At 35.6% G+C, this 21,216-nt stretch overlaps 1 protein-coding gene across 4 annotated transcripts; it reads left to right on the top strand.

Annotated features, from left to right (window-relative positions):
- Positions 1-14,279: 14,279 nt before the first annotated feature.
- Positions 14,280-20,795, top strand: LOC127867754 (uncharacterized). Of its 4 annotated transcripts, none has more exons than XM_052409126.1 (4): positions 14,280-14,366; positions 19,152-19,313; positions 19,650-19,789; positions 19,940-20,795. In XM_052409126.1, exons 3-4 carry the CDS (start codon positions 19,672-19,674, stop codon positions 20,191-20,193), a joined length of 372 nt encoding a protein of 123 aa, XP_052265086.1. In that variant the 5' UTR covers positions 14,280-14,366; positions 19,152-19,313; positions 19,650-19,671; the 3' UTR covers positions 20,194-20,795. The 4 variants fall into 4 exon arrangements, with proteins under 4 accessions (XP_052265086.1, XP_052265087.1, XP_052265084.1 ...); XM_052409127.1 differs by lacking the exon at positions 14,280-14,366 and adding an exon at positions 16,812-16,887; XM_052409124.1 differs by lacking the exon at positions 14,280-14,366 and adding an exon at positions 16,818-17,991.
- Positions 20,796-21,216: the final 421 nt, after the last annotated feature.

Below are 21,216 nucleotides of genomic sequence, written 5' to 3'. Positions count from 1 at the left end.
AATGCGACTTGTATGTTCGGCCGTTTAAGTAAGACTCGCTTTCATACAACGCAGATGCCAATTTATACAATAATGGACAAATAAATTGGGTGACGGCTGTCTGGATGATTGACTTTAACATGAGTTGAATTACCTGATACGGGATGGCTTTATGTGTGACTTACATATCTTGTGCATATATATGCCAATAATTAAGCGAGACCACGTTTGTTTAACTGTCACCTGTCATTTAACATGAAAATATACACAAATTAACAGTGCTGCATGTGCTTACAATAGACATAACAAATTAGTGAACCCAGCCATGGGCCATAACTTGGTGCATTTTTTCTCGCCTAATTTGACGATGACATATGATGCCCATTTATGCATTTCTTCATGAAGACAGATATTATGTTTCAGTTACACCGAACAAGGAATATACATGAAATACACCAATTATGCGACACACCTCATTTTCATTAAAGAAAGATTTTATATTTTATGGTTTAAAATCTTTAGAAAGATCAAATCCTGAATGACAAGTGTCTTACAATATCATGTATCAATGTTTAATGACGTTGATCGATTGTCCACGTAACACTACAGGCGTTGTTTGACTAGTGACCTCCTGTGCTGTCCATTCGAAGTAGGTATTGCCCGGGTTGAATATGTACCTGTTGCGGTCATGTAGATGTCTTGGTTTGTTGTTTTCTGTCTATGTTGATTCATGGGTGATGTTATCTACCATTACTTTCGTGAAGAAGCTCTATCTATCGCAAAGCTGTGTAGGCAAATCGCACGTGGTCGGTTGCACTCATCTGCGTATCAAGGTTCACATCGAGGCTGGATATGTCATCGTGGTTTCTGTTGTTTTTGTCGCTGAACCAGCCGTCATCACGTCGTTGTTTCTGTTGTTGAATCCATCGTGATATTGTCTCTGGATATGGTGTTGATGCGTACCGCGTTGCTTATCAATTGTGACGTATGTTAAAACCTTTGTGATCGCATTGTTGTTTCTGTTGTTGTTGATTGTACTTTTGTTCTTGGTTCCAGCGTCTTCATTTCTCTTGGGACATTAAGATCTTCTATTGGCCATAATGCTCACGAGGTATTAACTATAGCAGTGTTCTCCTTGATGTCTTAGGCCTCGGAAGTATCATTCCAAATGCGTTATCTACGCACGTCAAACAGTTGAACGGCTGCATCTACTGTATAGTGTTTAACGTCACAAGTATTGTGTCCAGTGTTGCGGCACTAGTTGTCCTTCGAAATCTTCTGGCGTTGGTCTTCTTTTAGCGATAGAACCAGGTATTCACTTTGAGAGTAAACGCCGTGATGTTCCATTCTAATTATGTTGTTTGTTTCTTCTATTCGTTGTGGAAGGCGTTGTCTCGCGAAGTCGCTCTTCTTCGGCGTTGTCTTCAAATCTCGATATTTTTATCTGCGTCGTGGTGATACAAGTATCAGTTGTTCAAAATCATGGCAAACATTTATAAATATCACCTTAGTTATTGTTTAGTATCGTCATGACAACTTACTGTGATATCTTATTCAAAAAAATAAATTCTTTACAACGAAAAATATAAGTCAATTCCTCAAAACATACTTCGGATAAGTACATGACAGTTTGACATCTGACAAGCCATTTACTTACTATGACCTGTGTACCGCCTTAGGCATCATATGATAACTATTTCAACTTTTTGGTATTTTGTCATTTTACGCACGTGCAGCCTGTAAATTTTTGACAGGCGCGCGCCACTTTATTGCCCTAGAGTATTTGGTAATGACAGACGTACCTGTTCATAAACCTCATCTTTATCACTATAGTTTTGCCGTTGGGCATAGATTTATTGACATGTTTGACCTGTGCACTTGTAAAAATGCGCAAATATGACAAGGCAGACTTTTATATATATGCATTCATAATATAAGAACACGTATCGGCATACTTCAAAATTCAGGTCTTTGCTCCTAATCGAACTACTCAAATAATTCTTATGCGACATCGCATCTTCTGTCCATAGCGTAATTTGCTTCGATGGCACAGGAATAAATTCTCTTACTCATGAGGACGCTAAGGTTATCACAACCTCGGGCTCGGTATGTCCGAACGCTGATCAGTCAGCCGTGCTCATAAAATATAATTGTAACCCTTAAACAATTATATTAGAAATTTAATGCGTACATATCGTTATATTTTAACTGCGCTATACGCGTCAGATCGCATTAAATTCTTACTTAAAATTACTCAAGACCTTCAATATTACCGATATCCTACATATATTTGCAATAACACAATGACGTATATACATATTTACATAATATTTTTTTGTGTGTGTCTGCCCTATTCATATTCGCAATCAACATTATTTTTCTTATTTCATATTTTCTTTCTTTTACAATTCGGAAAACTATTTTTAAATTTTCCAATAATTTTATTTATTCGTCCTCTTTAATTTTCTTTATCATTCTAATAGACAAAACCTGCCTTATTTTCTTTATTAAAATAATAAACGAAACTGTCTTAAATAATCTAAATTCCTAAATTCTTAATTCCGTAAATGTAAAATCTAGGTAAATTCTTTGAATATGTGTATCATCTCCGAGTTTTTTCTACTATATTAATAAATAAAACCACCGCCAAAGTTTCTTTATTTAAATAATAAACAAAACTATATAAGATATTATTATTTCCTTGTACGTTTTAATTAAATGGAACTTTACAAAAAATACCAACAATTTAAAATGGATGTGTGCGACAAAACGCACGTTCGTATACAATCTATATTATAATCAAACACAATTTATATAAAATTCTTTAAATATTCTCAATGATTTGTTCGCCTCTAATTTCATTATTTCTATAACTCATAAAAATAATGTAAAACTCAAATATCTCTTTTTATTCTCAATTCACCGTTATTTATAAAAATGTACCGATAAATGCAAAATTGGCATGATTTTGATATTTGTAAAATTTGTTCGTACATAATTTATTATCAACACTGTTATTTTTAACATCTAACTACATTAAATTCTTTAAAACAATTCTTAAAAATTTCGTTGTCATGACGCCTTTTACTTTAATTTTCTACTTTATAAACTTTGAAATTCCCTCTCCAAGTTTGCCATAATTGTTTTAAACAACTGACCTGAATTCATGTCGCGTTGTGGTTGTGATGTTTTCATTTTTTCGGCACGTGATCGCATTTGTGATCGTACTTCGGTCGTATCCATGGTACACGGCTCCATAAAATGTACTGTGTAGCGTAATTACACATTGTTCGTGTAAAAGACACAGTAACCAACAAAGTTCATTTCTGATTTCTTTGCGTTTTATTTCTGCTTATTAACACAACACAACGTTTCCAAAATGTTTGTCAAATACAAGATACATGCGAAGCCCGCAACGGGCCCATCCCGCGAAAGCCACCAATAATGCGACTTGTATGTTCGGCCGTTTTAGTAAGACTGTCCATAAATATAGATATAAACAACGAAAGCTTTGATAAGTGTTATGTGTACAATTCTGATTTGCTGTGTAACGTCACGTGTCTACATGTACAATTCTGACTGGCCGTTTGTTAAGTCACGTGTCTGCAACCTAAATATACGTATGCAACGGACACCTTACGAATACATACGGAAATGACCGAAGATTGACACATACGGTAAGCAAATATTCGTGTCCGGTAATTATAACCCGAGGCTAATGATTTGTTGATCCAGATGGCTGCCTATTTAAGATTGTATGAAATGTGGTACAAATTTCGATCATTATATAAATCCAACAATGCCCCAAATGTGCGTTTTGTGTGCGTTATGTTACACGTAAAACTCAAATATCTCTTTTTATTCTCAATTCACCGTTATTTATAAAAATGTACCGATAAATGCAAAATTGGCATGATTTTGATATTTGTAAAATTTGTTCGTACATAATTTATTATCAACACTGTTATTTTTAACATCTAACTACATTAAATTCTTTAAAACAATTCTTAAAAATTTCGTTGTCATGACGCCTTTTACTTTAATTTTCTACTTTATAAATTTTGAAATTCCCTCTCCAAGTTTGCCATAATTGTTTTAAACAACTGACCTGAATTCATGTCGCGTTGTGGTTGTGATGTTTTCATTTTTTCGGCACGTGATCGCATTTGTGATCGTACTTCGGTCGTATCCATGGTACACGGCTCCATAAAATGTACTGTGTAGCGTAATTACACATTGTTCGTGTAAAAGACACAGTAACCAACAAAGTTCATTTCTGATTTCTTTGCGTTTTATTTCTGCTTATTAACACAACACAACGTTTCCAAAATGTTTGTCAAATACAAGATACATGCGAAGCCCGCAACGGGCCCATCCCGCGAAAGCCACCAATAATGCGACTTGTATGTTCGGCCGTTTTAGTAAGACTGTCCATAAATATAGATATAAACAACGAAAGCTTTGATAAGTGTTATGTGTACAATTCTGATTTGCTGTGTAACGTCACGTGTCTACATGTACAATTCTGACTGGCCGTTTGTTAAGTCACGTGTCTGCAACCTAAATATACGTATGCAACGGACACCTTACGAATACATACGGAAATGACCGAAGATTGACACATACGGTAAGCAAATATTCGTGTCCGGTAATTATAACCCGAGGCTAATGATTTGTTGATCCAGATGGCTGCCTATTTAAGATTGTATGAAATGTGGTACAAATTTCGATCATTATATAAATCCAACAATGCCCCAAATGTGCGTTTTGTGTGCGTTATGTTACATTATGTTTAAACTGGCGAATAAACCCAGTGTAATACACATTATACATTTAATAGTTCCTGTCAATCCATGTCGGACAAATGTCTATACTCTATTTGTTGAATATGTTCAAATATTTTATTAAAGCAACTATTAAGTAATTTGCTTAAATGACTGCTCAATATGCCAATAGATGATATGGAGGTATCATAAATTGTGTTAATGACCAGACATATGTGGTATATGCAGGGTATAGGTCCCCGGGTTTATGACACCCTGCATGTTTTCTTCGTTAATGTCTTGACAGTATTCGATCATATCGAGATAATCGGTTGGTGACGAACAAAGGGACAATTAAACACTGGCATAAAAATGCTGAAACAAAGAGTGTCAAAATTGGTGTGGACAATCAGGGATGTATAATAGAGGGATCCGAAACTCGATTTTAAGCCGAATATGCTGTAGTGCAGTTTTCGCGCATGCGCACTCGTCTAAAGCTGAAAATGAAAATGGTGGATCCGACGACTTTTGTTAGGTTAAAAAATCATCATAATCACCGTTATTAAACGATCATCGAGACCAAATACACATGGTACAATGACAGGTATGTTTTCAAAATCAGTTACGCATGTATATTTATGTGAGATTATGATGATAAAGTCATGAAATCAGGTTGCAAATAGTAGCCTTCGGTAGAGGATAGATTTCAAGATGGTGGAAATGTATGTTAAACAAGCCGACATGTACCAATTTATTTGAATCATCAGGTTTATATTAGATTATACTGATTATTAAACTTTCTATAAACCGATAGACATTATATATCGAATTGAGTCGTGGACATATTTGAAAGGCATATACGATAATTATGTTAGTTTTCTGGTTTTGAATTTGGGGGAAAATGGCGGAAATGTATGTTAAACAAGCCGACATGTACCGATTTATTTGAATCGTCAGGTTTATATTAGACTATACTGATTATTAAACTTTATATAAATCGATGGGCAATGTATCGTATTGTGTCGTGGACATATTTGAAAGGCATATACGATATTAATTATGTTAGTTTTCTGGATTTGAATTTGGGTGAAAATGGCGGAAAAGTATGTTAAACAAGCCGACATGTACCAATTTATTCGAATCATCAGGTTTATATCAGATTATACTGATTATTAGACCTTATATAAACCTATAGACAATGTATCGAATTGAGTCGTGGACATATTTGAAAAGCATATACGATATTAATTCTGTTTTTTTTATTATTGGAATTAGGGGAAAACGGCAGAATTGAAGGTGAAACAAGGAGTTAATGGCATATTTTCTTGAAGCATCAAATGTATTTAAACATCTTAAAAATATAAATGGAAGCTGCAAATTTACTAAACTCATGTTACTAAATTGTTTTTTAAAAAATGTGTGTTTCTACCCTTTGATTTTAATGCTATTTAAGTTGGAGTGGCAGATTTTTTTCCAATTGCACATTTTACAATAAAATAAAAACATGTTTACATCTATTTAAACTCCATTTACTACTAGTTTATTCTTTTCGAGTTACATTTATGGATAGTTTGTAAACGCTTTCATCAGGTAGATGATGTTTTGGAATATTTTAAACCCAAACCATATACTGTATAAACCATAAACAGTATATCACCTCCCACAACAGGTTACCCTGCTCAACTATATTGCACAGGGAACTGAGGCCCAATGCTCAGGAGAGCAAAAGTTTTTATTGGAAAAAGCTAATTGGGCTCAGTTTAGGGACCTCTGCTCAGATCTCTCCCTTGCAGATGTTCACTCCCAGGATCCTAATCTGTTTTGTATTAACTTAACCAGCAAGATACTGTCCATAGCGGAATGTAGCATACCGGTCTCCTCCGCCAAGGTTAAAGCCAGAAATAGGGTCCCGTGGTGGAATGAGGCGTGCTCCAATGCGGTACAGGACCGTAAAAATGCTTTAAAAATTCTTAAACAGAACCCCGCTGAGCATAATCTTCTTAATTATAGGTCCCTCGAAAATCAGGCAAAGCGGGTTATTTTGGACGCAAAAACTCAAAATTGGAAAGAATTCTGTGATTCAGCTATCATTAATAAGAAAAATACTAGGGATTTTTGGCAAAAACTTCACAGAATTAAAGGAAATTTATTCACCCCTGTGCCGCTACTTAAATACAAAGGCGAAATTGCCACTACCCCAAGAGAAAAGGCTCAATTTTTGGTACGACATTTCCAATCTGTCTCCAGTGACTCAAACCTTCCCGTTGAAACTCTGAATTATCAAAAGCGGTTTGAGACTGAGCACCGAAATATTTTAAATGAGCCTGGGGATAACAGCACGCCTCTCAATTTACCATTCACTATTACAGAATTATTAAGTGCCATTAACAGCAGGAGCAACACCGCCACGGGGCCTGACAAAATAGCATATTAAATGTTTAAAAATATGCCAGCCATAACTCTAAAAATCTGGCTTAACCTATTCAATCAGGTGTATAGGACAGGCAGGATACCACCCGAGTGGAAGCAGGCCACAGTGATTCCAATTCTTAAACCCAGTAAAGACAAAAATGATCCAAACTCATATCGTCCAATAAGTCTAACATCACATGCAGGTAAATTATTAGAAATAATGATTAAAAATAGATTAGAACACTTATTGGAATCAAATAATATACTAAACCCCTTCCAGTCTGGCTTTAGGAAGGGGCGATCTACTCTTGATCGGCTAGCTAGACTACAACATGATATTCTTTCTGCAAAAAATCAAGGGCAATCAGTATTAGCAATTTTTTTGGACCTTCAGGCCGCCTTTGATTTAACATGGACCTTTGGCATATTAAAAAAGCTAGCTGACTATGGAATCACTGGATACTGTTTCCACTACCTCAGAGCTTTCCTAGAGGGCCGTAAAATCCAGGTCAGGGTCGATGGGGAGTTATCAGAGGTAGCAATAACTGACCGCGGAACACCACAGGGGTCCGTAATATCCCCAACGCTGTTCTCCCTCATCGTAAACGGTCTACCTGATGCCGTAAAAGACTCAGGAATGGTTATCTCCCAGTTTGCCGATGACTCAGGCACTTGGTTAAAGGGGTCTAACATGTTACGCCTGCAAAAGGGGGCTCAAGCAGGATTAGACTCCATATGGAAATGGGCAATTGAATGGGGATTCAAAATTTCTCCAACAAAAACAGTAGGAGTACTATTTGGCGAACAATTTCAGCACTCTTTGGACTTAAATTTAGGCGGCACCAAAATTATCTTTGAAAAAGTGGTGAAATTTCTAGGTATGTACCTAGATAAACAGTTAACTTTTACTCACCACTTCAAATATTTGGCAGAAAGGTGCAAAAGGGACCTAAATTTAATGAGAATGTTAAGAGGCACAGGTTTCGGATCAGATAAAAATAGCCTCTTAACACTCTACAAGTCCCTTATACGTCCAAAGCTAGATTATGGAGCCCAAATCTATGCATGTGCAAAGCCAAACGCCCTAAAAATGGTTGATGCCATTCAATATAAGGCCCTAAGGATAGCTCTGAGAGCCCTAAACTGTACACCGGGTGCTCTGCTAGAGGAGGAGGCCGGTGTGTTACCTCTTGACTTGCGTAGAAAACAACAGTCCCTCAAATTCTGGGCCAGGGCTAAGTCTCGGCATGGTTCAAACCCCGTTAACAAACTTGTCGGGACTGGCACCTTTATCAAGGGGAAAATACTTAAGCGTAAGCATGTCGCCCTACCTTTTGGTGCGAGTATTAGGACCCTGGTTGAGGATGCCGGTCTCGACAAGGTACATGTAGCAGAACTGAGGCCCTCCAAGGCCCCCCCCTGGACGCTTGGACCCATTGATGTTGACCTATCACTCTCTAATAAAATAACGAAAAACTGACTTGCCACAACTCATCAAGTCAGAAGCTCTCTCTCTTATAGATAATATGTATGCTGAGCATCTAAAAATCTACACTGACGGCTCCAAATGCCCTAACTCTGGTTTGGTAGCCAACTCTTTTGTAATTCCTTCAAAAAACATTAGGCTCAGCAACAATCTCTCTATTTTTACAGCAGAACTTTTGGCAATTAAATTCTCTCTGTGCTGGATATTGGTCAATAAACCTACTAAAACTGCTATTTTATCAGACTCAATGTCATCTCTTGAGTCCATAAAAAACAGAAATAGCAGATCTAGGCCTGATATTTTAGCTAGCATTTTGGAACTTCATCAACAGTGCCTAGATAAGTCTTTAAAGGTCACATTAGTATGGTGTCCAGCACATGTCAACATCAGTGGGAATGAGCAGGCCAACAGGGGGGCCAAAGAGGGCCTCTTGAGGGGGGCCGTAGATGTTGGGGAACCCCTGGCACCTTCTGAGATCTACTCCCTGACAAAGAAATTTGTTTTGGGCGAGTGGAATCTCCGGACCGACAATTTGTCTTCCCGTCGACATACTTTTACCAGACCTGCGAAAACCCTCAGGCCGCCTGACAGATACTCAGCAAGCATTGTGCTTGACAGAGCCATCACGCGCCTGAGGATGGGAACCACCCTATTACCCGGTGGCGCAGGAAAATATGTCCTCGGTATAGACCCTGCATGTCCTAGGTGCAAGGAACCTCTCACTGCGCCCCACATGCTGCTGCACTGTCCTAACCATAAGGCGCAGAGGGACCACCTCGAAGCTGCATTGCACTCCCATGGACTAGTTTTTAACCTTTCCAACGTGCTAGACCCCAAGGGAGCAGCTAGGGGCCCGGTCTTCTCTGCCCTCGCCAAATACTTACTAGATTGTCAAATAACTGACAAAATCTAGGTCATTGGGGGAGGGAGAGCAGCCAACACCCACCTAATTATACAGTCTTGTGACTGTTTTCTTTTAAAATGTGTAATCTCTGCACAAACCTGATGTTATCTAATAATTGTGTTGGATTTGTGTCGCTTTTACACAACCTTTATTTTAGCTTTTAATGGGTTTATTGTTCTACCCCGCACTTTCTAAATCAGGCCAATGGCATTGACCTGGTCTTCTTTATTTTAATACATTTTTTATGAGAGTATGAAGTTTGTCCACCATTTACATTTTCCAGTTTTTTAATATAATCATATTTTATGGCATTTCTTACTACAAGAAAGGACGAGGCTGTCCAGTAACCTGGGATTGTTGGCTGCATTGCGACCCCTCCCTTCCTCTTTGACACCCCACCCTTTCCCCTTCAAACTCGAAGAACTCAGGGGTGGCGAAATCAAATGTCCGAGTTGCCCGAGTCGTACATTTGCTTGTCTGGGCAACTGATTTTTTTCAATTATGTTGTCCGTGGACAACAAGTTTTTTTAAAGTCGCGTCTAGGTATACATAAATACATTGTATTAAAGCTTTAATTAAGTTTTACAAAACCGGATGTTGACACGCGATTACATTGTCAGTGCTATTTGCGGAGCAATCAAGCTAAAATACGTGCACTCTCCTGCGCAGTGGACTCCCTGTTTCTATAAGAGACCGCGAGCATGCCGCATTTTCAACATTCGGTCCGACTGTTAGACAGTGTACAGACTGGTTTCTTTATTTTTACAATCAGACGGAAATAAAACGTATCAAACGAAGATAATCAAAACACGGTCTACCTTGTTATTTAAGACGACTATAACGGTAAAGATGAAACTTTTTTTTAATCTTCAACCACGGAGCAGAAACCCGAAGCTTTGAGCAGCCCACCTCCCAAAAAACTAAGAAAGATTATGATGAAAAATATGATCTAAGTAAACGCACCAGAACTTTTTAAGAAACTTGGCTCAGAGATTTCAATGGTTACCAGTTGATGATAATCAAATTGCTACCAGTAGCGGTGCAGAGCCTCAGTCTGATGAGGTCCACATATTGGACTAGTTTAATTTGTTAAGATTACAATGTACTTATGTTCAACACATCTTTTAATAACACTAGCTTCGCAAGATTTAAAGTTTGAGAAAGTCTTTATATTGTTTATAATATACTGCTATAATGAATGTACCATTGAAATACAATTATAAACAAAACAAGCAAATCATGCTCATTTTGATATATTCCACATTATTTAACATTAATCAATAAATGCGTTTATAATTTATATACATGTAAACATTAACGGACAAGTGTAGTTCAGCAACGGACAAGTTAAATTTCCTAAATGGTTGTCCGTGGACAAGTATAGTTTTTTGAGATTTTGCCACCCCTGAGAACCATGTCGGACTGGAGTGCACGGTGCAGGGCCTTATACCATGATAAACACCTATTTAGCCCTATCCAGGACAAAGTATTGTCGACTGCTAATTTTGTATCTTGGAGTTCATTAAATATTGTTATAACTGCTATTTTGTGTAGCAATTTCCTTATTTTTGTGAAAAACTGCTATTTTATATAGCAAATTGCCTTATTTTTTATCTCAATATTGCTATTCCTACACAATAGCAACCATTTTACTTTGTATTGCATTAATTCATGTTAACATTGCTACTTTTATAGCAAATATCCTTATTTTTATATTAAATTGCTATTTTATATAGCAAATTGCCTCGGTTTTTCTGTTTAATTGTCATTTTGCATACCTTACAAGGTACTTTAGTATTATTTCCTCCATTGTTATCACCAATATATTAATAATATTGTTTAGATTAGAGCTTTTTGGGTTTATTTTAATGCATCTAGGTAATATTTGGTCTTTTTACCATTTTACATCTTACCATTATCAATTTTCCTTCAATAGTATACAAACTATTTTTCATTTACCGTGCACTCCCTCTGGTCCAGGGGAAACAACCATTGTAGACTCCATCACCACAATTACCTCCCTTAGTACAACTGAGTGACACCACCTCTGCTGGCTCTTCTTTTCCCCCACCCACATCGGCCTACACTTCCAAAAATCTCTCCTTCTTTCAACCCTCCAGGGTGGCAACATGTATTTTAAATATATAAATGCATATAGTTCTGTACATATTGTAAATAATGTACCTTTTGTACAAATTTAGCTGTTTTGTCTCATTTTTAATTGTAAAGCACATTGTCTTACCCTTAATTTTTATGTGGCCCTATGAAGGTGACCGTTTGGAGACACGTAAGTTATTGCCCTTAACATATAAGGGTTTTTTACTAAACCCACTTTTAAATATTGTTTTAATGCCACTCTGGGGGGACCTCTCTTCTCCATAGCCAATCCTCCTTAAGTTCCATACAGACAGGGTCTTATGTTGGAGCATTACGGCTATATTCCCTGTCTGCAAGTGTTCAACATTGAGCCACATACATAAACTTGTACTCATTACTTTTTTAACAACTCAATACTCAATTGCAACATTAATATATAATTGAGAGTTATACTCCGTATGTGTTATCATATATTGTCTTTTTTCTTTTCCTTTTCATATAATTGCATGTACACATGCAACTTCACTTTACATTTGAGAGCTGTTAAATCAGGCTCTGGCATCCCTATTAATTAATGTTCATAGATATATACATATCTCTCCAATGATTAGATCTTGTTGTGTGACATTGAGTTTAAACTTTAAATATACACATAAAAATGGTACTTGACTATGTATGTAAACATATTGTGGCAATGTTCAACCACTTTGTGATCTGGAAAACCCTCAAGTATTATTATTGTGTTACTCAAACATATTACACATCTGTGTATCCCTTTTTCTATAAGACTTATATTAAAATAGTCCTATTTGGACTCTAACATTTAAAACACAGATCACAAAGTCTAAAGACTCCAACAAACCCATTGCAGTATATACTTAACAGTGGGTCTGGTAATGATGATGCCACATACAACAGTATGTGTGTTTTCACCATCCTTACTTATAAAAATTGGGCTATTCTTTCTCTCTCTCCTCCTTAAAAAACAAAACAAACAATAACATACAATAACAACATCATATCAATGATAATAATTAATAATAAGTACAGTAACATAATACAAACATAGTAATCTATAACTATAAAACAACTCCAAGTTTTTTTGGATTAATTCATCCTTTTCTTTCACTTATATTTTTTGCATATAAACTATTATTGTTTACTTTTGGTTAAAGTACAACGTCAGCCGTGGGAAAAATCTATTTATAAACGGATTGACCTACATGCAATCCTTAATAAGAAATTTCGGCCTATCAGCGCCTTCGTTTTAAAAGTGCATCAACCAATAAAAACGCCGCTTTTTAACAGCGTTAGGCCTATCTATTGTAAAGTACTGCGTCTTTTTAACGCTTCTTATAAAGGTTAGATATTTTTAAACCAATAGATTTTTATTAAGGAACCGCACCAACACTGCAAAGTTTTCTATTTATATCAATGGTACAGCCCAGTAAAATCGGGCTGTCCATTTTATGGCCGTTTTCGACCTTTTTTTATGCAGAGTTTTATGTTAAGCAGTGTGCTCGGGCAATGGTATATAACCGAAGTCCCGAGGGTAAACAATCCCATTAGTCAGTATCATGATTAAACCATTTTCTTAATTTGTGGCAAAGATCTATTGTGATTGTACTTGTTTGTCAAATAAAGGGACTCATCAAAGGTCGATATGTGAAAAAGTTGTTTATTGTTGTTGGATGTGTTACAAATTTCTTTTGAGAATATTCTTGTACCGATTGAATGATGGAGTCTAAAGACTTGTTATATCAGTAGACCGCACGTGTATGTTTTGTATAAGTCAATATAATTAATCTTTTAACCATTGTAATTGATATTATTTATATATAAACAATTTATTTTAATAAACGTCTATTTGAGAATAGTTTTTTTAGCAACTGAAGGGAAATTACAGATGCAGTATCTGACGCGGTTGAGAACACAGACAAAATCGGTATCGCGATTTCCGTATTATTTTTTCATCAGTTTTCTAATTAAATTACGTAATATTAACAATCAATCTCCAAGCTTTTCGAACGATGGTAACTTCTTAAATATTTAATTAAAAGCGGTTATAATTTGGTGATCTAAAATTGAATATCGCGCCTCGCAGCCGCTTAAATCGACGCGGCTGCCAGTAAAACTTTTGATTTTAACTCGACGCAATAACTTGGATAGTTCAAATAAACAATCAAACATAACACAGAAAAAAACCTCAATCTATAAGCTTTCTAATGAATGTTACTTGTCAAATTTCTGACTAAAAATGACAATGCAATAATATATTTTACAGTGAAGGTGACGATATTTTTACCCGAAACTCCGCCGCAGTTGGAAGACAAAAAGTGATTACTTTCTGTTTAACTCGCCATATCTTTTTTAATATGTTATGCATTGACATATAAATTAGATATTTAGAAAGAGCAACATTTCAGCTTTCTAAAATGAGTAACATTTTAAATATTGAATGATAAATGACGTGACAATCGGGATTTAAATTACCATGGTCAAATATCATCTCGATTAACACCCGATTAACACCGTTAAGCTATTACGCGGTGTCGATAAAATCAATAATTATCGGCTTTTCTGTCTGGATTATCAGCCACGACAGCATATTTTCACCGTGTTTGGATTTATGCATGGAGTTGCGGATCCCTCTATTATACATCCCTGGGAAAATTAAATAAAAACAATTACATTTATCAAGAGGATTTAATTATTCTGTAACAAGGTAAGTTTTTACAGACATATATAGGTTCAAATCAGTTCGTGTTGATTAAATAAAATCAATTTATTTGTTGTTTGTTTTCGTCCTTATTAATTTTGTGTTTGTTCATTGAAATCAATTTATTCTAAAAGAATTTCAATTTCTGAGTAATTTGTTGTTCTTAAAAAGGGTCGCGAACATGTGTCAAGTAGAGATTATTATGGTAACATTTATCACGATGCGGTTCATCAAATGCAATAATAGCAAAATGGCCGCAGTGTTGACGGCCAATTTAAGCATGCGCAAACGTGACGTCATTATTGGAATCCCCGAAACCTCCTTTATACAGAGAAATACAGATCATTGCGATTACGAGTACGATTAACATTTTACTTTGTCATAGTAATTCGGATGTATATAACTAACCGAAACATTATATGATGTATTTTTCATCGAAGCCTGGACGCTGGCACGGATTACACGCAGTTCGTCCATAAAGAATTTCAATACCCTGTCGCTTTCAACCGATGCTTCACTCTTTCGACTTAATTTAACATGCGATTCAACGTAGTTAGACCAGTACATATTGATATAGATCTAGCCATTCTAATTTTTTGTTTGTACCCGGAAGTTGGAGATCTTGTGAAATATCTGTGGTCACATATGGCGAGACTTTCATACCCTATTCTTTATGAACTCTAGCTATATAGATGAATGATTGAACTATAGTTATATAGATGAATGATAAGCAATTGAATGGAAAATTAAGGAAGTAAATAATAACAATCGTGAAGATAATCGTACATGAGATAACCCGCACATGTTTGAATACAAGCTGTAATGATTAACAATGCTGCTATTGTTAAGTAATATACTTCGTTTATTTTTGGATTTTTCCACGTTTTTCTTTACGCTTGTAGATCTATGTAAAACGGCCATTTTATGCGAACATCCGAGCGGGGTGTGAGGCGGAAAATGTTAAACCATATCATTAATTAATTCAACGAGAACTTAATAACTTGAAAAATGTTCAACATGATGAGCGTAGGGTCGCACAAGACCCACATCCATAGGTCCAACATAAAGATCACTACTTTTTTCAAAGCATAAGTTTTCCAGGATGGGTGGTCTATGAAATAACCTGTCACAACTGTTCAGACAGACAATATGTCGCGCGAAAGAACCAGTTGGCAAGGTTGAAGGTTAGACGATTGAAGCTCAGAGCGGTGCGTTTTATGTAGCAGGGGAAATGTCGTGCAACAATACATTTAGAGGATGACACATGCTGTTCTCTGGAAAATTTTACACATATTATTAAAGTTGGAGTCCGTAACAGGGGGCGAAGATGAATGGCACTATGTATACGTTTTTGAGGATAATACTTAATGGAGTCAGTAAGTCAGTAAAAAGCAATCCCGCCATAACTTTTAAGGCAAAAGAAGAAAATTGAAAGAGCATAAAAAGAAGTACATGTCTTTGCGGACAAGAATTACATATTTGCAAAGGCCATATGGCGATAGCATTATAATGAGTAGAATAACGATTGATTCGCGATCCCATGAGTTCATGGGGAAAAATAGCATTGAACATAAAGTACAACACCGTTGCGATGTTCTGTGCTATAGAAGTAGCAGTCCAAGTAGGGTAAACATAGAACATACGCTTGTTCTTAGGAAGTAAATTCAAAGTGTAAACGTGTTAAGAATCACAAGTTTTTTACACAAGCGTTCTGACATGCCTGCGCATTCACGATGTCACAAAAAACCGTACAAGCCGAACGGCCGGCGGGCACGATAATTTGACAACAAGTGTCAAAATAATCAAAGCAACACCTAAACGAATGTGTAAGTAATCAACTTAAACCAGAATCGGTCTTTGGAAAATGTCAACACTGCTAAGACTTGTAAGACTTGATATTCTAAAAAAGGCGGAAAATTACCAGTAAATATTTAATACTGATTAATCTATGCTGAAACTACCAAGTACTGGTTTTATGTACCCTTTCAAATATGCGAATTAAAACCGTTTTAAATCATAACTGATGAACGGACCAAAAATATAATATCGAGAAATATACTTCAAATATGAAATTATTCGCCGAAAGGTGAGTATATTTAAAACATTTATACCAGACCAATATCTGATAAACAGGTGAGGACTATACTACGTCTAAATTTGTTCAATTAAACATTCATCGAAAAGGCGCACTTTTCAATGCAAAACAATTATTTCGGCTCAATTGAAGTTTACATTACTTACTGTTAGCAAACTATTCACATGAAACGAATTCGAACAAAAACACACATGCTACATCATACTAACATATTATATATATATATTGCCACATCATATTTAATTGTTAACGGAATCTTAAATGTAAGTATAAAAACTTACCTCCTTTTCACAAGTGTCTTCTAAGCGCCTTTCGTCTTTCTATTTCTCAATACCCGTCCTTTCTCAATCGGGAATCCTCGGACAATTCCGCCATAAGGGCGATCGTCTGACGGTGGGGTGTATAAGTAAACATTCATGTTATGATTTAAAAGTATTATTTTGTTCAGTCTTACTGTCTTATGTTAGTATCAAATAAAATGTGTGTTAGTTTTCAACAATTTCGCTCTTTATTCATTTTTTAAACTGTACTTTCACTTTCGGTTGTATAACAACATGTATCCTTTTTTGACGAAAGTTTGCATTGAAATATCGTTTTCAAAACCGCCTAAAAAGTTTCAGAAGGTGTGTCTGATGCATGTTTTGAATAGACACAATGTCATAGCTATATTGCCGACTAGTATTGGAACAATTTGATATTTCAAGTGGCTCCATTTGCATTGCAAGAGAAGTTCTAGTTCTGGCTACCATAACTTTAAATGTCGCTTGTTATGATTTTTGACTGGCGCGACTTTATAGTTATGGACCTACCCCATTAGGAAAGTCAACCAGAAATTCCCGAAAAGTTTACAGTTAACAAAGACAGGTCCAAAACAGCTTTTATATGCAGTTATTGGCCCAAATCAACCACTTGATCGGAAAGATTAACATTTTTCACATTTTACTGATATATTCTTTCACAAAATACTATCTTAAACATTTAAAATTTATCTATTCTGCTCTTACATATCAAGAAAAACAGCGATGTGACAGACTTTCTTGAAATGCAAATCTCCCGAGATTTCACGGTCATATGACGTTATTTCTATTTTTAGTAACATACCATGTGCTCAAGTGTTTTCAAATTCAGAATGACATTTCCCGGTATTTTAGATTACTCTGGCTTGTTTTGTAAACAAATTGTAGTGTTAATACAAACTCAAAGTAAATATTATTTAAAACTACCTGATTCACACTGAAATCAGTCTAATAATCCACCATACGTAAGTTGTTAATAACAAATAATAGATTTCAGAAAACGAAAGTAATGTTTACAATTTCAGCAAAAAATGTCAAGGTCGATCCGAAAGTATCCAAATGAAAACTCGTCACGTGACAAAGCGACAATGGTAGCAGGCTCTTTCGGCCCCAAGCTCTTTCGGCCCAGACCGAAATTTCAGGCTTTTTCGGCCCCAAGCTCTTTCGGCCCAAATCGACCAGGCTTTTTCGGCCCTATATTTTATATGGAAATCTAACAAATTCTGTTATAGATGACCTGGTATGAATACATTTATACTTTTGGTAACAAATTATAATGCTAACAATAAAATTCATAATTTTCTCGCGAAATATTGTAAAAATGCTTTTAAAATGAGAACTGAGACATGTAATGCAAACGTGATTAAATCTAATGGCCTCATTAATTACTATTTGTTAATATGGTGACTCGATAATGAAAGACGGGGTCGTAGTAATTAATGAATTATATGGAGTTTATTATTATTATAGTCTCATCCAATATTTACATTTTTCATAATTTTGAATATATAAAACATTAAGATTACGATGCAATACAGGTTAGTGTCAATGCCAATGTGAACAAGTGTATGCTTCAATAAGAATAAAAAATGATAGTTTGATTGGTTATGAAAATAAATTGATAAGTGTCTATGAAACAATAACGGTTTCGTTCATTAGTGTCAATTCATAAATCAATTTAATAGGTTATGTTGTAACGTAATTTATGACGAAATTTGCAAACACGTTGTAGGCATATCCGCGACAGAATTATTGATGTTATTGAACTATTAATAAAATGAACAACTTGTGTGCAGTAAATAATGTATTATGTAATGTTAGTAAATTAAAACTAAATATACTTAGTTACTGTTTATGGACGTGTTCGTTCAAATGTTAATACATGTAATATGACAAACTTTAATCGTCGACTGGATTTTAGAATTCCTTTCTTTTTAAAATTATATGACTAATATATAAATAAAGTCACATATTCATGTTGTTATTCGATTGGTAATTTCTTACTTAATAAATTATATTGTATAATGAAATTGATAAATTTATTTTAATGTCATTGTTATCATTTGTATTTTTTTAAATTTATTGTATTGTTTAACATCAACCTAAACTTAGAAAATGTCGCGCAGTCGACTATGCTTTAGGTACTAGTTACTTCTCCGATATAAATGTTATAAATATGAAGTATATTCAGGTTTTTACAGTTTCACAAGCATAAACAAGTTCAAAGATAGTTTTCATTGGTATTATTAATCATTTTGATATCATCTATTAAACGGACTAGCTCTTTATCATGCTGTGCTAAATGATTTTTCTTTGTGTTAATCGTAAATCGTAAGTAAAGTAATATAAAACAGTGGCATTATTTTTGACATTTAAGTTGTTTATTCGTTGTATGCTCAGCTTAGCAGACTCCAGCAGTCAAACCGCTGGTTCGTCGACGGCACGTTCCACGTCGTCCGGAAGCCCTTTTATCAGCTTCTATCCGTGCACGCATTCCTACGACACGAGGATTGTCTGAAGCAGGTGCCTTTACTCTTCGTGTTGATGTCACGCAGAAGGAAGGTAGACTACCTCACCGTCTTCCGACACATTTTGGGTTTGTGGCGGGAAGAACCACAAGTCCAAGGATATATATATATATATATAACTTTTTTCAGTTTGCGTTATAAGTGTTATTCAATGTGATCATGTGCACAAGATACATGTCAACTCGTTATGCAACTTTTGCATATACTGATGGCCGTTCCCTTTTTGCCGGGAGCTCATATTCCGCGTGCATTCAGCAGGTACAATTAATGTTTCCAACATGTTTACACGTTCTAGTATATATAATAAGTGGACATTAAATAAACTTTTAATTTTCAAATAATTGTGGTAACACATGCTTTTTTTATTAAGGTTGGCTGAACGCGCGACGTCAATGGAGACTGAAGCTGTGTTCTCCTACATTCAGTCCACCTGGCTTGACAGTTCAATCTGGGCACCGGAAGAGTGGTCTGTGTACCGACAGACTGTCAGAACGAACAACGACACAGAAGGTTTGTGATGCATTCAGTCTGTCTGTATATTGTATGTTCACTAAATATTTCTTGTAAGTACCTTAAAGTGTACGTTATTTTATTTTCATTGTGTTACTAAAACGAATTACAAATAATATTGCATTGTCTTATTAGTGTTTTGTTTTTAAGGGTGGCACCGTCGGTTGAGTTTGAAGGCAGCGGACCACAAGTGCTCCTTCTATGTCTTGGTACCTCTCCTGCGGCGCGAGGCTGAGTACCTGCCAGTGCAGGCCCAGCTGGTGCGAGAGGGAACCGGGCGGGTCCGACGCAACGTCTATGTAAATCTTGACGAGCAGCTTGGCCAGCTATGGGAAGAATACGACCATCGGGAACTGACCACCGAGGATTTCCTCACCAAGATCGGGGAGACGTATGCGTTCTAAATCGTCGCCTCTTGATGATGATGATGATGATAATCCTGTGATATATAAACCTATCACCACATGATGATGATTATCACGTTACGTTGATGATAATTATGACGAATATTATTATTATTATGATGATGAATATGCTGTAATTATTAAGTTACAAATAAATTAGGCAATTATAATGATGATGACGATTATTATTAGAGTGATTCTTTTGATGCTGAAGATTATTATGCTACTGCAGACTATGGTGTATTTTTGCTGTATGTATGCTGTTTTTATGCTGATAATTATAATGCTGATGATTTAAATGCTGATGTTTCTTATGCTGATTATTATGATGATGATAATTCTGATGATCATTATTATTATGCTGATGATTGTGACTCTTATGATGAATGATGATGATTAATATTTATATGATGATTATTATGATGATCTAATTGCATTATTGATAAAATAAACAACTTGTGTGCAGTAAATTATGTAGTATGTAATTAGGTTAAATTAATGTATTGTGTTGTTAAGACGTATGTATTCCTTATTGTTATAACTTTAAAATTATCCAAATAAATGTGATATAAATTATTTTATAGTTTGTTTTATTTTCAAAGCCGTCTCATATTCTTGTATCTATTCTTCTCATTTCGACGACGATATACCTGAAGCAAAAGACAAAGAGAATCTTTTTTTCAAATGCATTAATCCTCAATAGAGATAATATAATACTGTAATAAACAATATTCCATAGTTTTAAAGAGTTTCGACCAACATATTTGCAACGATTAATTCAAATTAAAAATGGGGCCGAAAAAGCCTGGTACCTGGGCCGAAAGAGCCTGAAATTGGGGCCGAAAGAGCCTGAAAAAACCGGGGCCGAAAGAGCTTGGGGCCGAAAGAGCCGACAACCAGCGACAATGGCGTCAAAATTGTGAATTTCAGACTGATGAGAGTTATTTTCATCTATTGTAAGATGCATTTGAAATATTTGAACCTTAAAATATTCCCAGATGCAGTAATTTATATTCATTCACT

The sequence above is a fragment of the Dreissena polymorpha genome, chromosome 2 (genome assembly GCF_020536995.1).
Source record: "Dreissena polymorpha isolate Duluth1 chromosome 2, UMN_Dpol_1.0, whole genome shotgun sequence".
Classification (NCBI taxonomy): Eukaryota; Metazoa; Mollusca; class Bivalvia; order Myida; family Dreissenidae; genus Dreissena; species Dreissena polymorpha.
The sequence above is the reverse complement of the archived record's forward strand: the minus strand, read 5'-3'. Positions and strand labels throughout refer to the sequence as shown.